Below are 14,253 nucleotides of genomic sequence, written 5' to 3'. Positions count from 1 at the left end.
TAAAAAGTTTTAAATTTGATTCACATTTTTCTGTAGCAGCATTTAAAAACGTAAAAAAAATTTGAAATTCCAATCTGTTTATTGGAGTATATTACTGAGTATATAAAACCCGGCTAAGAAATAATGACATGCACAACAATCAATGGCCAATTACAATCTAGAAATAAGTTGTTAGTTCACTAGCAATAAAACGTACAACAAATAACTAAAATAAATGTACATATTAGTCATTTTTTGAAGCCAGTCGTATGACTTTCTTTCCTTTCTTTCCTAGGTATAATGTGACACAATGGCCCAATTCTCAGAGCCACTATTCAAGATGGGAAAGACGAGAGTGTTGTAGTTTTGGTTGGTCTGTGGTTGGAAAGAGGATCAAAATGAGTCCAGACTGTGAAAGAGGAGAAATATTGAGATGTCAGATATGTATTTTCTACCAGTTCTATTGAAGCACAAAGATGTTTAACCTCAGGGAGAGAGGAGCAAAACATATAAAGCGATACTGTCACTGCTGATTGGCTTGAGCACAGGGTGAAAAAGGAACGAATGTTTGAAGAAGGACTCCCACAGGACACGGTAGGACTGACTGTCAAGCGGCACCTTTTTACAGAGGATGTTTTGATCTTCACATATCAGGACACGGCTGCAACACGGTAGCCAAGTTGATAAACTTGCCCCTTCTGTGATTAACTTCTATTACTTGTCTATTAACAGGTATTTTACACATTCCTGCCGATTTACATGCCTATGTAGATATAATATTAAATTGAGTTTTTCATGCTGGTCTTTGAACTGTACTTTTTTTTTTAAATGTGGATCATACAGCAAATATGACCGTTCCATATTTGGGGGTATTGTGTAATATTTATGTTTTTGAGCTTTTCATCATGTTGTAATGTTATTCTCTCATCAAAACCTTACCTGGAGCATCGCTTTGACTCTTTCAAGCATGCTTGATGAATCCTTGAATCTCCCCTCAGCAGCCATTTGGGGGAACCTGAACACTTGCTCTCATGAAGCCTATTTCCAAGCTGCCTCCTCTCCTCTCTGCTCCTCCAGACTAGCGGTAGCAGCAATTAACAAACACCTGGTAGAAACGCACTAGAGCTCATCATATGAACTACTTCTGACTCCAACACTGCATGAATGGTTGTGAACAGCATAATGAAAAGCAAAACTGTGACGCTCAAGGCGGAGAGTCGGAGAGAGCAGGAGCTTCTTAAAGAGACAGAGGCCCAATTTCAAAGCGTCAAATTGCGAACTCAGATTCCTTCTAAGTTATGTTTGATTCATACAGCACTTTTATAACTATAGGTAACATAGCTGCTTGACTGTGCTATAAAATGGCACTATATGTGTAAATACACAATACACCACCTTTAACAGACCTGGATCCAGACATTTAAATTTAAAGTTCATTTTGTACATAGAGGCTCAGATAAATGCATACACATATTGGCCCATAGCAAGTCTGAGCTCCACTATGCACTTTTTGCAGCCGTTGACAAGTTTCTGGATTTTTGACTCAACTTTTCAGCATATTCTGTACATGTTTAATAGGGTGGAGGCCGGGGTCCTTACAGAAAACTAATTTTAACTAAAGCCAATTTGGATGAACTAACATCATCGTCCTGTTGGAGCTTTCATCACTAAAGTCAGTATTTGTAAGGTCAGCCATGTGGGCAACAGAGAAAATTCATCATAAATTTAAATAATAACAATATGTTTGCCATGTCACAAGTACAGATATCTAAAATCCATCACTTTATATCTCATTGTGAATCTGAAAAAGTAAACTTAAACTTTTATCCATGGTTAGTAAAATGTCACTTAACCGATTGTGCATTTCCTGTTGTCTTCCGGGAAAACAAAACTCAGAACCTCCCCGTGCTGAACTGGCCCCGGATAACCGGCTCTATACGGCGCTCTGCCGTTAGGTGTCGCTGTGCGCGTAGACTCTCGGCCGGGGCCGCGTGTTTGGTCCGATCGGACCCCAAAAAATACAGCCCCAAAGTGTCAGATAGTCCTGTTAACACGTGAGAAAATCTTGACTTGCGGAGAGAGGGGAACTGAGACTGGGAGACGCAAAGACGGAGAGAGTCCTGGAGAGACATCTCTTCCTTTCTCTCTCTGGGCTTTTCGCAGGACTCCGGTGGAGAACAGCGGAGATTACAGCGGCGGCGGCTGGAGGGGGGGCGCGGATGCCGAAAAGGAGCGAAGGCGCGCGGCGGGAGCACCAGACATGAGTCCGAGGTAAGAGAGAGGGGGCAGGGATGGCATCCAGACCGCAGGGATGAGTTCATCCAAGGGTTTCTTATATGGCTTCCTTTTAAATCTTTTTGAATGAAGCGGACGCGGACCAACCATGTGGATTTGACTCATCCGTGTATCTAAAAAAAATGATATTTTTTAAATTTAAAAAATGAAGCTGTAATATTTGCTGAAAAGTGGTCGAGAACATTTAGCAATTAAAAAGAAACTCGAGAATAAATAAGGTAAACAAAGTTCAAACATTGTATTAACACGTCCTAAATGAAAAGGAGATACAAACATTTAATTTAGTATATTTATCATATTTACAGTTATTCGCCCCGAAGGCCCTTTGCGTAAACAACCCATCGGCTGGATCCGTCTCAGCTGACGATTAGAGGACTTAATGCTGCACAGCAGGTGTCCAGTCAAACCTCCTACTGGCTCTATTGTCTAGAAATTGAACATTTGTAGCTTAATGTTAGGGGATTTTCTTACATATTTGTGAAAAAGTGGACGACCTTTTCCTTCTCCTTTTAGCAATTAGAGTAAATCAGAATACAAATGAATCAATTTCTCAGAATAAAATGAAAGTCAAATTAATTAGTTGAAATTGCATCTCAGGATTAAATTGAAATAAATAAATACGACGTATTCCTTGATAGTATTTTTTTTATTTATCTTTATTTCCCCCCCCCGCAAATTATTTCCCCAACATCTCCAAAGTTTACCGTCGGATCTACACGACGGCTGCCTGTCCCTTTAAGACGATGTGTTGAGGAGTTCACGTCGGGGTCACTTGAAGTTCCTGCCCTCGATTTTACCTTTTAGTTTTATTATAGACTGACATCACACGGGGCGCTAAAACACTTAAGGCGCACAGAGGCTCCATTATCATCTCGGTCCGCGTTATTGGGCAAACTCAAAAATAGCTAAGGAAATTAAGAGATAGAGAAAAAATAAAAAAAGAAAAGAGAGAAAGAAAAGAGGGGGGGAGATGATGCTGTTGCGAGCATATATGAATATATATGTTTTTTTCTCTTAAAGAATAAGAAAGAGAGGCGGAGCAGTGAGAGACAGTGGGAGGAAGAAAAAAACGTAGGTGGGAGGGAGGACGGACCCAAGGAACGAGAAGAAATTCATATCAATTAATAATCATAAAAAAAGAAGAGAGAGAGAGAGAGAGAGCAAGACACAGAGAGATAGAGAGAGAGAGAGAAAGAGAGCTGGCAGACGCGCTCGGAAAACTGGCATGGGTTTTTGGAGGCTGGCAGTTGAACACTGAAACGTCAGATATGACTCCCAGATACTGCTGAGATGATCATTAAGGGAGACTTAGATCGGATGGCAGAAGACATCGGGCATGCAGGTAAGAGCCGAACCGCTCAGGCAGCGACACGCGGGGGGGAGGAAGGATGACATTCATGCGGTCCGGTTCAGAACCGGCAGCAGCTTTGTCTTATTTTCTTTATTTGATTTTTCTTTTATTTATTATTATTGTTTCTTGTTAAAGTCAGTGTACATTCTGCTGCGTTTTTGTTCAAAGTCGAAGTTGATCAACAACACAGAGGTTGTCCTCTTTATCACACATTAGACAACCTAAAGATAGTCGGATTTTTTATTATTAACGGAGAATATTGCATTCGTAAGATAATGCGGATAATTCTTACGTGCGTAAGAATGAACGCTGTCATCGAAAATGACGTAAAGACGAGTAACATATTTAATTCTGCATTTTCAACATCCCATCGTGTATTATTTTCAAACAATTTCTTCCCCTCCATCGCTTTTTTAAAAAAAAATTATTATTAATATTATTATTAATATTATTATTTAACGTAACATTAGTCATGTTGTTGATTTAATATAGCGAGAACGACGTTCATGCGCAGCGTAGCGCACTCTTAGAGAAAACAATAATTGGGTTTCCTTTGGCTAAAGCGAGATTTGAAGGAACTTCTTAGGTGTTGATGACACGTCTGAAGCTGCTTTCAGCAACATTCTCAGTGCATAATAAGTTGACACGTTTTTTTCCCCCTCTCTTTCTTTCTTTTTTCGCTAGCGATTCTACACTTTCTGACATTTCATTTGTGAGCTTGGATGGGAAGAGGTTGGGGATGGGTTCGGATCAGAAAGCTGGGTTCACTCGTGATTCGGTTTACTGCACAATAAACGAAGCGGAGTAAAACAGATTAGGGACGGAGGCTGAGAGGAGCGCTGCCTCCCTGCGACCCCCGGAGCCTGGAGCCTGGAGCCCTCTCTCTGTCTGTGCTGAGTGCGCCTTCTCCGGCTCTCAGACGGGGGTCATTCCCTTTCTCAACGAATTCACAAACACACCAAAATTGGATTTTAATGAATTGGAAATCGCACTCGAAATGGGAGATTGAACGAGTAAATGGAACAAATCGACAGTTATTCAGACATTGGCTCTGCTCTGGGTTTGCCTGGACGGAAATCGCAGGTTATAAATTAACGTGATGGTTTTAGCATTCTCGTCTGTCACTGCGTTTATTCCTGGTGAAATTAACATGTCCCTTTTAAACGGCATCTCAGACATCTGTGAGGAGTTTTTTAGATGCGTTGACATTAAAAGCAGGAAACTGATTCTGATCTCTGCTGACCGGACTTGAACTCTTCACAAGAACTTTCTTTTTAGTGCTTATATGTACACTCAGATGGCTGCAGCTGATGTTAAATCTTAGAACATTTGCTTGTGTGCTGCAGAAAATAAAAATAAAACAAGTACTAAATGAGCAGAGTTAAATAAGCGTGGCTAAATTCAAACGAAATGTCAATGTTTCGAACAGATGTCAGGGCTAGGAGTCTTCTTTTTTTTTCTTTTTTGCTTCTCTCCATACCCACAAAATTACAAAAGCGGAACGTTAATGCAATGCAAATAGCAGAATATCATCTTCATATACCACTTCACAGTTCTATAAATTTCTTTTTGCATACTGTGATTAAAACTGTGACTATGCCATTTTTCATTTTTATTTTTTGCATGAAGGTCACATTGAGATATATATATATTTTTTTTAAAGATGTGGGCTTTTTAAGCAGCTAAAGATTAAAAAAACAAAACAAAGCAAAACTTGGTATCTCCATGGTTAGACCACATTTATCATGCTTGTTGTCACCACAACACATAGCCCAGAATAATGTGCTGTACGCACAACATCATTTAGGTGCACACACAGTGCTGTTGAGGTTGAGCTTTCTTTAATATCCATCCTCATAAATAAAAGTCAGTGCAAAAAGAGAGACTGTTTTTCTTTTTTGTTTGCTTCCGATGCAGCCGTTGCTTGATGCGCCGGCCTGCTGCTTGAGAATGCACACTGATGGTATCAGAGTTTGACACCAAGCGATAATGGGCTGAATGGAGTGGAGAGAGAAAATTTCAGCAAGTCTGAAAAGTTGAGCCACACTTTTATCTAGTTCACTTCTACACCCAGCGCGTCCGACGGACGCTGTGAAGTAGAGAGGCAACAGAAGCAAGACAGAGAAAGAAGTAATCAGAGGTGTGAACATATGTAATGACAGTGACCTCACAGAGTCTGATCCAACCTGGGCGTTCATTCTTTGTCATCTCTTGGTATTTATTGTCATAATCAGGCTGTTTATAGACAAAAAAAAAAAAAAAAAAAAAACATGCTGGAGTTTTTGTAAGATAAAGATGCATTTTGAAATTCTCGTTACAACTGCCACTCCTCACTGTGACTGACTTTCCATTTTGTCATTTGTCATGCTGAAGGTGCCCTTGCAAAAAAAATAAAAATAATTAAGAAAATCATCAGAAACAGTGCTAAGAATTCCCCACAAGTTTCAAGAGTCTAATCTGCACTTTTTTTTTAAGGATAAAAATCAGCATGAGATTTTTTTCTTCTTCTTCGTCTTCACGAGTTCCTCCTCTTATGAGTTCACTCGTCAAGGTTTTCTAAAAGTTCATACTTCCTCGTTCTTATTCTGAGAGCTCGCGCTGCGGGTGAAATAAACAAGAAGTGAATGAGCTGGTGTCAGGAAGACTGCGATCAGACGGATGACATGATATTTATTTAGTTGCTTGTTTCCCCATCAGTGACACCAAGGCCCCTGGGGGACGACTGGAGATGTTTAATCTCAGAAGTAAGCTGTCCTCGGATGCCACTGCTTGAACAATACGGCTCTTTTCATGCATTTGGACTGCGTCGTTTATTTTAGGCCCGATGGAACAATCAGTGTTGATGTTTAAGTGCGTGCGTTTGTGTGTGTGTGTGTGTGTGTGATTCCTGGAGTCCGTCTCAGTGCAAAGTATCGAACCGTCTAACGCTGATTTACACCTCGTGTGCTCTGTGGTCCTTATATGACTGAGGAGAAAGAGCGAGCTGGAGCTCTCTCTTTTTTTGGACGCGTCCTTCCTCCCCGCCGGTTTATACCTGCTGTTCATCACACTTGTGAAACATTCGTCTCTCGCTTTGTGTAAAGCTCCGCGCTTGTTCCTCTGGAATACCTTTAGCAGGAAGCTGGCAATTTACAGAATAGATGTATATCTGAGGTTTGGGTAACTCAAGCTCTTTCTCTCCACTTTGCTCGCCGAGTAGGAGGTCAACGCACAGACTTGAATTTCTGCTAATGAGAAAACCATTCCTGGTGCTCACCTTCGGCAAAAAGTTCACTGTTGCTGACTGGCCCTCGTGGACGCGTCCCACACACTTTCCTTTCATTCCCGTCAGGTGGAGTCAGATGAAGTTTCAACCTAAATCATAAAACGCAAAATTAAAAAGTGGCTATTAAAAATCTGAATTTTGTGGCCTACTTCTCAACTGTTGCAAAGCTGTTTTGGCCAATTTGGATTTCTCTTCAAGAAATGTAATAAGAGAAAAAATAAAAATAAAAAAATAAATATATATATATGCCGCTCTGGAAAAAAATTAAGAGACCACTTAAAATGATGAGTTTCTCCGATTTTTACTTTTTATATTGATATGTTCGAGTAAAATGAATATTGCTTTTATCCTATAAACTACAGACAACATGTCTCCGAAATACCAAGCAAAAATTAATTTTGTATTTATTTGTAGAAATTGAGAAACGAACAAGATGCAGTGCTTTCAGACCTCAAATAATGCAAAGAAAACAAGTTCATATTCATTTAGAAACAACAATTTGAAGAGTTCAGAAATCAATATTTGGTGAACAACCAGGAGGCTTTTCAATGGGGTTCAGAGCAGTGGGCTCTTCATTTGTCCCAGAGCTGTATGTGTTTTAAGTTAGAAAAAGTCATTATTTAAATTAGAAGAGACCACGGGACAGCAGTCTGTGAAAAGATAAAGATAAACTGTAGAGTGTACATTCAAAGCTTTCTTTAGCATTTTATGTTACCCATTAGCAGGGTTAGCGTCACTAAACTTAACTCTGAGATTTTGAAAAGAGCTGCCTGTATGTTCAAGTTCAACATGTTTCCCGAAAGATAGATTTTGAAAACCCAAAAAGATAAAAAATAACAACTTCGTTCTATTTTTTACAGCCTTACTGTGAACTGCTATTAACCTTGCTCTTTCGAGACCTGAATGAACTCCAAAGAATAAAATAGAATAGCTTAAAATAGAAATATCCTTTATTGTTCCACGGTGGGAAAATTCAGGTGTAGCGGCAGCAAAGTGACAGGATATCGAGGCACGCAGATTCATGCAAAGTATTAAAAACAGAGAAAATAAATGAAGAGTGATAATACTGCAGGGCAAGGATGAGATTCTAAGACCAAATAGTGTGCAGTTATCAGAAAAAAGCATCCACTGACCCATTTACCTTCATACATCTGTGTGTGCACCTCACTGATACTGGAGAAGGCTAACAGCAGCAGCTTTCACTTCAAAGTGTTGTTGATACAACAATCTGCAAGTGTTTATGCATGGTGTGTTCACTGATCGGAAAAAACATCAGAATTTTTTACCTTCCAACCTGTCGAGCTGAAAAGCAGCATGCTCTGTGCACCCATTTCTGTAATTGTAACGATAACTTTAACTTAAAATGCATTCATGTGCTAGAAATCAAACTCTCATTAATCCAATATGCAAAATAATTTATTTTTTTAAACATTTTTTTCGATTTATTCATGTTGTTGTGTATGCCCTTTTTTTGCTGACTTCAGGACGACAACGTCTGCATGAAATTTTACAGATTTTTGCTCTTGCAGGTGGTGGACTGAAGACTATGCTGGATGCCATGGAAGTTCCAAGTCATGCTAGGGATCTCCTCCTGCAGCTTAACAGCCAGCGCACCAAAGGCTTTCTGTGTGATGTCATCATTGTGGTGCAGAACGCGCTCTTCAGAGCTCACAAGAACATTCTGGCCGCCAGCAGCCACTACTTGAAGTCCCTGGTGGTCCACGACAATCTCATCAACCTCGACCACGAGATGGTGAGTCCAGCCGTCTTCAGGGTCATCCTGGACTACATCTACACCGGGCGCCTAAGTGAGGGAGACCCCACGTCTCCCACTGAACCCAATCTAGGTGCCGTCTTGGCAGCGGCCAGCTATCTGCAGCTGCTTGACTTGGTGGCCCTGTGCAAAAAGAAGCTGAGGAGAACTGCGAAGTACCCTCCCCGTCCCGCATTTTTACCTTACCCAAAAATGGTGCCCAACAGCATGGGCTTAGGAGGTGGAGGCAGGTTTAGGGTTTCTACTCCTGTGATTCAGTCCTGTCCTCCGGGGGGGATTCTTAACACACCCAGGGCGCCGTCGCTGGATGAGCTGGTCCCCCATCGAATAACCATCCATAGCGGTGAGCTGTATGCCCCCACTTCCAACCAGACCTCTCAGGTGTTCCCATCTCTGCCTGCTCAGCTGGGACGCCCTGGCCACGCCGAGAGGAACTGCTCCCCCAGCTTCGGCCTCGATCTTTCCAAAAAAAGCCCCACCTCCCAGTCTCAGCACACACCTTCTCAAACCCATATGGCAAACAGTCACAGCAATGAGGAGAGGGATGGAACTCTAAGTGGAGCCACTAGTCCCATTCAAGGGGCAAATGGGAGAGCTTTTATGTCCGAAAAGATGGAGTCTGTCGAACAGGCAGGTTCCCTCACCCCTCCACCTTTTCCCCACCTAAATCAGCCCTTAGCCCCCCACCTGCCTCATCTACATCGCTCAGGTTCCCAAGGGACAGACCGCTACCCATGCCCCGCCAGCCCTGACACCCCGACAGAAGGTGGAGAGGCAGGAAGAGAAATGGGAAACATCTACCGCTGGGTGAAACACGAGCCCCTGCCGTATGCTGGGGAAGATGAAGACGAGGATGAGGATGAAGAGGAAGGGGCTGAGAACGGGGACCAGCATCACAATCATCACAAGCCAGGGGAGGAGAGCGAAGGCGTGGACGACAAGAGTGGCTCGGGCACGGAGGAGACGGGCAGCAGCGAGGGCCGTCCATCCCCTACTGGCCCCATCGGGAGATTCCACATGCCGTACGAGCCCGAAAGCTTTGGGGACAATTTGTACGTCTGCATCCCCTGCGATAAAGGCTTCCCGAGCTCAGAGCAGCTCAACGCACATGTGGAGACGCACACAGAGGAGGAGCTGTACAGCTCTGTTGGGGAGATGGGGAACAACAGCGGCACCAAAGGCATTGGCGGCAACACGAATGGTTACGGAAGCCTCAACAGCGGCAACACTCCAAACAACATGTCGCATCTGGAGACCAAATCTGACCAGGGCCTGAATTCGGGAACCATCGGGGAGATGATCAGACCTTACCGCTGTTCCAACTGCGACAAATCTTACAAAGACCCGGCTACGTTGCGCCAACACGAGAAGACTCACTGGCTGACGCGGCCTTACCCCTGCAGCATCTGCGGCAAGAAGTTCACACAGCGTGGCACCATGACGCGCCACATGCGCAGCCACCTGGGCCTCAAGCCTTTCGCCTGCGATTCATGTGGGATGCGCTTCACTCGCCAGTACCGCCTCACTGAGCACATGCGCATCCACTCCGGGGAAAAGCCCTATGAATGTCAGGTGTGTGGTGGGAAGTTTGCCCAGCAGCGCAACCTCATCAGCCACATGAAGATGCACAGCGGTGGGGGGACTGGAGGTGGCCTGACGGCAGATGGGAAGCTGAAGCTGGACTTTGCAGAGGGCATATATCCCCTGAGCAAGTACGCAGCAGAGCACCTGGGGCTGAAGCAGGAGAAGGCCAATGAGCTTCTCATTCAAGCGCAGCAGCAACTGGTGGCAGACGCAAAGGCCATCGAGAGCCTCTACCCGCTCACCAAGCTTGCGTCGGAGCATCTGGGCCTCACCCATGAAAAGATGGACATCCTGGGCCAACCACTTCCCCCTCCTCCCCAGCCAATCTCTGACAGCCGAACCATTGACCGCTACTCGCCCAGCTAAGACATTTGGCAATCACAGACAGGTCTGCGCGCACTCACAGTTTGCAGTATTCGAAAGCCATTCACCTCAACTCCATATCTTCCTCTGCACCTCAGACTCAGGCCCGGGTGGAACTGGGCCTGCTCATGCACACCAAACTGTTTGGACTGTAAGTGCCTTTCTATGCATCTAATGTATCTTTTTAAATCCTCCTTCATAAAGGAGCTCTACTTTCTGTGACCAAGGGACACTCGAAAGAACTTCAGTATTTATGTACAGTCTATGCAAAGAAACATGTTTCTTTTTCTTAATTCCAACCATTGAGCCATAGTGACTAAATCAAAACCAAAAGGAAATTTGTTTATTTATTTTTGTATATGATGAAATCCAAAGAAAACATGTTGCAGAGATACTTTGCAATCTGACCCTAAACCTGTGTACTATTCATGTATGAAAAGAAAAAGAAAAAAGCACAAAAGGAACAATATGCAGGACTTCTTTTCAATATTCAGAACTTTTCAGGTCTAAACAACATCAAGAAAAAAGCAACTCACCTGGATTTTTATTATTATTATAATTTTTTTTTGTACAATCTTGGGGTACGGGATACTTTGTGTGTCTTGTTTCTTTGCTTGTCTCCCCCTTTTATGTGAAATAGCTGAAACACAATGCATTTCTCTATGCCTTTTTTTTCTCCGCTTCCAAGCGAGGGGCGGGGCTTTGTGCGGATAAATGCTCATCCCTTATGTGACAGCAGCGGTGGCTTAATCGGCTTTACACCCGGCTTTCAACCACTCTTGAGCTAAAGCTTCCTCTGCAGTGTGACAAATGTTCCTTTGCTTTCAGCTGTTTTGGAGATGCACTGAGCAGAGCCCTGTGATCTCATGAGTGGGACATGATTGCACATACCCAGCTGATGACACACTAATCCCTGTTCATGACGACTCGCCTGTGTTGGTTTGTGCTTTTGTAGAAACGGAGAGGCAGAGAGGCATACGCCGGGGCTGAATTAGTGACGAAGGAGTCTGTCACTGACTGACAGACATTGTTTCTATTTTAATAATTGAGTGATGATCACCAGTGGTCAGAGGCCTCGTTGTGGACGCTTCCTTAGATTCCAGGGGCTGCATGATGGAGCACTGAGCAACACTGAACCTCTCTCCTCCCTCCCCCACCTGGTTACCTCATTACTTCCAGTCAGTGTAAAGTAACAGGTGTCTATGTATAAACTCCAAATCTTAGAGCAAAACTATTTTAATTTTTCTTCTGTAAGTAAGACTTTTTGGTTTCAGTAATGTGAATCTGTGACATTTTTTACTCAGTCTAATGATTTCATGAGTGTTCTCATTAGCGATGGAAATCTTTCGATTCTATTTGATTCCAATTGTCATGGTCACGATTCAATTCAGAAGAGTTTTTTGAAACGGGAACCAATTTTTCCACTCACACGGTGTGGAGATTGTATTTAAATGATTTGCCTGATAAGAGAAAAAGATTTATTTAAAGCATTTCTTTAATATTACAAACCGCATCAAATCTAATCCGTTTGTGTATCCACACAAAAATAGGGTGTGTGCATAAAATTAATTTACATTAGGTTAGCTTAGCTGCCTGGCTTTTTCTTAAATAAAAAAAATGGTCCAAGAATTATTCTAAATACTTCCGAGCAGCATTTAAAACGCACTTTAAAATCAAGTTTTGATCATTTTGAATCGATTCATTATTCCCAGGAGTAGGAATTGCGATTCTTTATAGAATAATTTTTTTTCCTGCACCTCTACTTCATACTGGCTCATGGCTTCTCATCCCTCTCATTTTTTCAGCATTGTTGTGGCCCCCTTGCCTTATAAGCACTCTACCAACTTAGAGGGATGATGTTCCCTTTCGCACACAGCAGGCAGCTAATCTGTCAGCAACACGATCAGAAGAAAGCAGCCTGTTGTGACTCTTCCCTGAAAAAGCCGGTGGGGTGAACAAGCACTCCCCCAGCTGCTGTCTCCAGTAAATCCCTGTGAAATCCCACTTTCTCCTGGACAATTCACACTTGCTTGCCGGCATGATGTCCCATTTCACGCCTGCCATCTCACTCTTCTGATCCACTGTAAAACGTTACAACCAAGCCCCAACTGTCTCCTCTTGCCTCTCTGCCTCTCCCCCATCAGCCCCGCTCAAGCCAAAGTTTTGAGATAAAAACTTATTTCGTGACCGAGGAATTCTTCCAACTTGAAAACACAAACAGCACTTAAAAAAAAAGTTGTGTTTTGAAGGCACTTTTTTTTTTCTTTGTCTGCAGTTCTTTCTACCAAAGAATATGTTGGCCGTTTTTTTCTTTTTATAGCTAGTCCTTGATTTAGATTAGGAAAAAACAAAAAAATTGACCACTATAGTGCCAACGCCAACCTCTGGAGGTGAATGTGAAGACTAAAGCCATAAATACACTGTGACAGAAGTAGTTATTCTGAAAGCCTTAAAGTAAAAAAAAAAAAAAAAAAAAAAAAAAAAAAAAGGCCCCCCTTTTTGGGATTTTTTTTTTTTTTTTCAAATGTAACAATAATTTAAGGGCGTCTCTTCCAGTAGCATATGATCATATCGAGCATGCTTTATCTTGTGACTTTCTGTTCTTGTCTTCTTTTTGATTTGTGGCGCACATTAAAATAAGAAAGGAAAAAAACAAACAAACAAAAAGACTGGTGCTTACCTCAGGACTGAACCCAGCTAAGATTTTGTAAACCTTAGCCCAAAAATATCAACCACCCCCCAACCCCATGACAAATACACCTTTTTCTTTACTAATGGGAAAGCAGTCCCTGTTTTTAAACCTGTGGTTTTTCTTCGTGTTTGAACATTACCTTTCCTATTATAGCTTTATGGGTGAAGAGATTACATGTGATGTTATGTTTTGCTTTTTCATATATAGTTATTGTCGTCCTCAAAGAGGCGCTTCGTTTGACATGTTTTACTTCTACACCATTAGAGGCTGTAAATGTTTGTGATTTTTAATAACTGGGTATACACGGTTTGCGTTTTTATTTTACTTTTTTCTAAATTGTCTTTAGCCACATATACGGCAATATCTAGGTGACAAGTGCTGTGTTTTGAAATATCTCCCCCACCCACAAAGACGTGATGTGATGCCTCATCAGCACTTCCTTAAACAGAACCGGCAGTATCTCGGAAACTAACCTCACGTCGCTCTGCCCCCTTTTTCTCCTGAAGATGTTGAACTTTTGACACCGGCCAGACAGAGGTCGCGCTCGCGCAGAGGAAGCCGGCTTGTTCGTTCTCGGTCGCCTGGTGCCTTCAGCTGAGCTCTGTGACCAAAAAACCTAAAACGACTGCTCGAAGGGCTCTCGGTGGTAGAAAAAAAACACGCTCCATAAACAAGTGCATGTGTCGTAAAATGTAGGAACAAGCGGATGTGAGTCGTGGGAATTCGAGGCTCCTTTGCTCTCTCTCATTCACTGGCTCAAGTGAAAATCCAACTTCTTGCCAGCACCACCAAAATAACACGATACGTTTCCACTTCAAATCTGCGCTGAGCGGAAACGGAAAGATAATGCTTGAATTTTTTTTTTTTTTTTTTTTTTTTTTTTTTTCCCGGACTCACTCTTGGAAATTTTTTTCTTCTCCTTATCATGGGGCCCCAGACCCCGTCGGCAC

At 42.5% G+C, this 14,253-nt stretch overlaps 1 protein-coding gene and 1 long non-coding RNA gene across 3 annotated transcripts; one reads left to right on the top strand and one right to left on the bottom strand.

Moving 5' to 3' along the window:
- The first annotated feature begins 1,902 nt into the window (after window positions 1-1,902).
- Window positions 1,903-13,276, top strand: hic1 (hypermethylated in cancer 1). Of its 2 annotated transcripts, none has more exons than XM_015033088.1 (2): window positions 1,903-2,250; window positions 8,420-13,276. In XM_015033088.1, exon 2 carries the CDS (start codon window positions 8,437-8,439, stop codon window positions 10,612-10,614), a length of 2,178 nt encoding a protein of 725 aa, XP_014888574.1. In that variant the 5' UTR covers window positions 1,903-2,250; window positions 8,420-8,436; the 3' UTR covers window positions 10,615-13,276. The 2 variants fall into 2 exon arrangements, with proteins under 2 accessions (XP_014888574.1, XP_014888492.1); XM_015033006.1 differs by lacking the exon at window positions 1,903-2,250 and adding an exon at window positions 2,264-3,616.
- Window positions 3,914-14,211, bottom strand: LOC106947873 (uncharacterized). Its single transcript, XR_001425065.1, has 2 exons — window positions 13,777-14,211; window positions 3,914-6,979 (listed from the first exon to the last, which is right to left on the bottom strand). It is a non-coding gene; the product is annotated as an uncharacterized LOC106947873 (long non-coding RNA).
- Window positions 14,212-14,253: the final 42 nt, after the last annotated feature.

This window comes from Poecilia latipinna, unplaced genomic scaffold (assembly GCF_001443285.1).
Source record: "Poecilia latipinna isolate Pla-1442-1.1 unplaced genomic scaffold, P_latipinna-1.0 Scaffold1, whole genome shotgun sequence".
NCBI classification, from domain to species: domain Eukaryota; kingdom Metazoa; phylum Chordata; class Actinopteri; order Cyprinodontiformes; family Poeciliidae; genus Poecilia; species Poecilia latipinna.
Note: the sequence above shows the minus strand (reverse complement) of the source record. Positions and strands in the feature narration are given on the sequence as shown.

What these genes read in the sequence shown, in the direction of transcription:
- hic1 (XM_015033006.1), top strand. Translation starts at nt 3,565, where the DNA reads ATGATCATTAAGGGAGACTTAGATCGGATGGCAGAAGACATCGGGCAT. An exon ending in AGAAGACATCGGGCATGCAG is followed by an intron (nt 3,617 to 8,419) that starts GTAAGAGCCGAA and finishes TTGCTCTTGCAG; the next exon opens with GTGGTGGACTGAAGACTATG.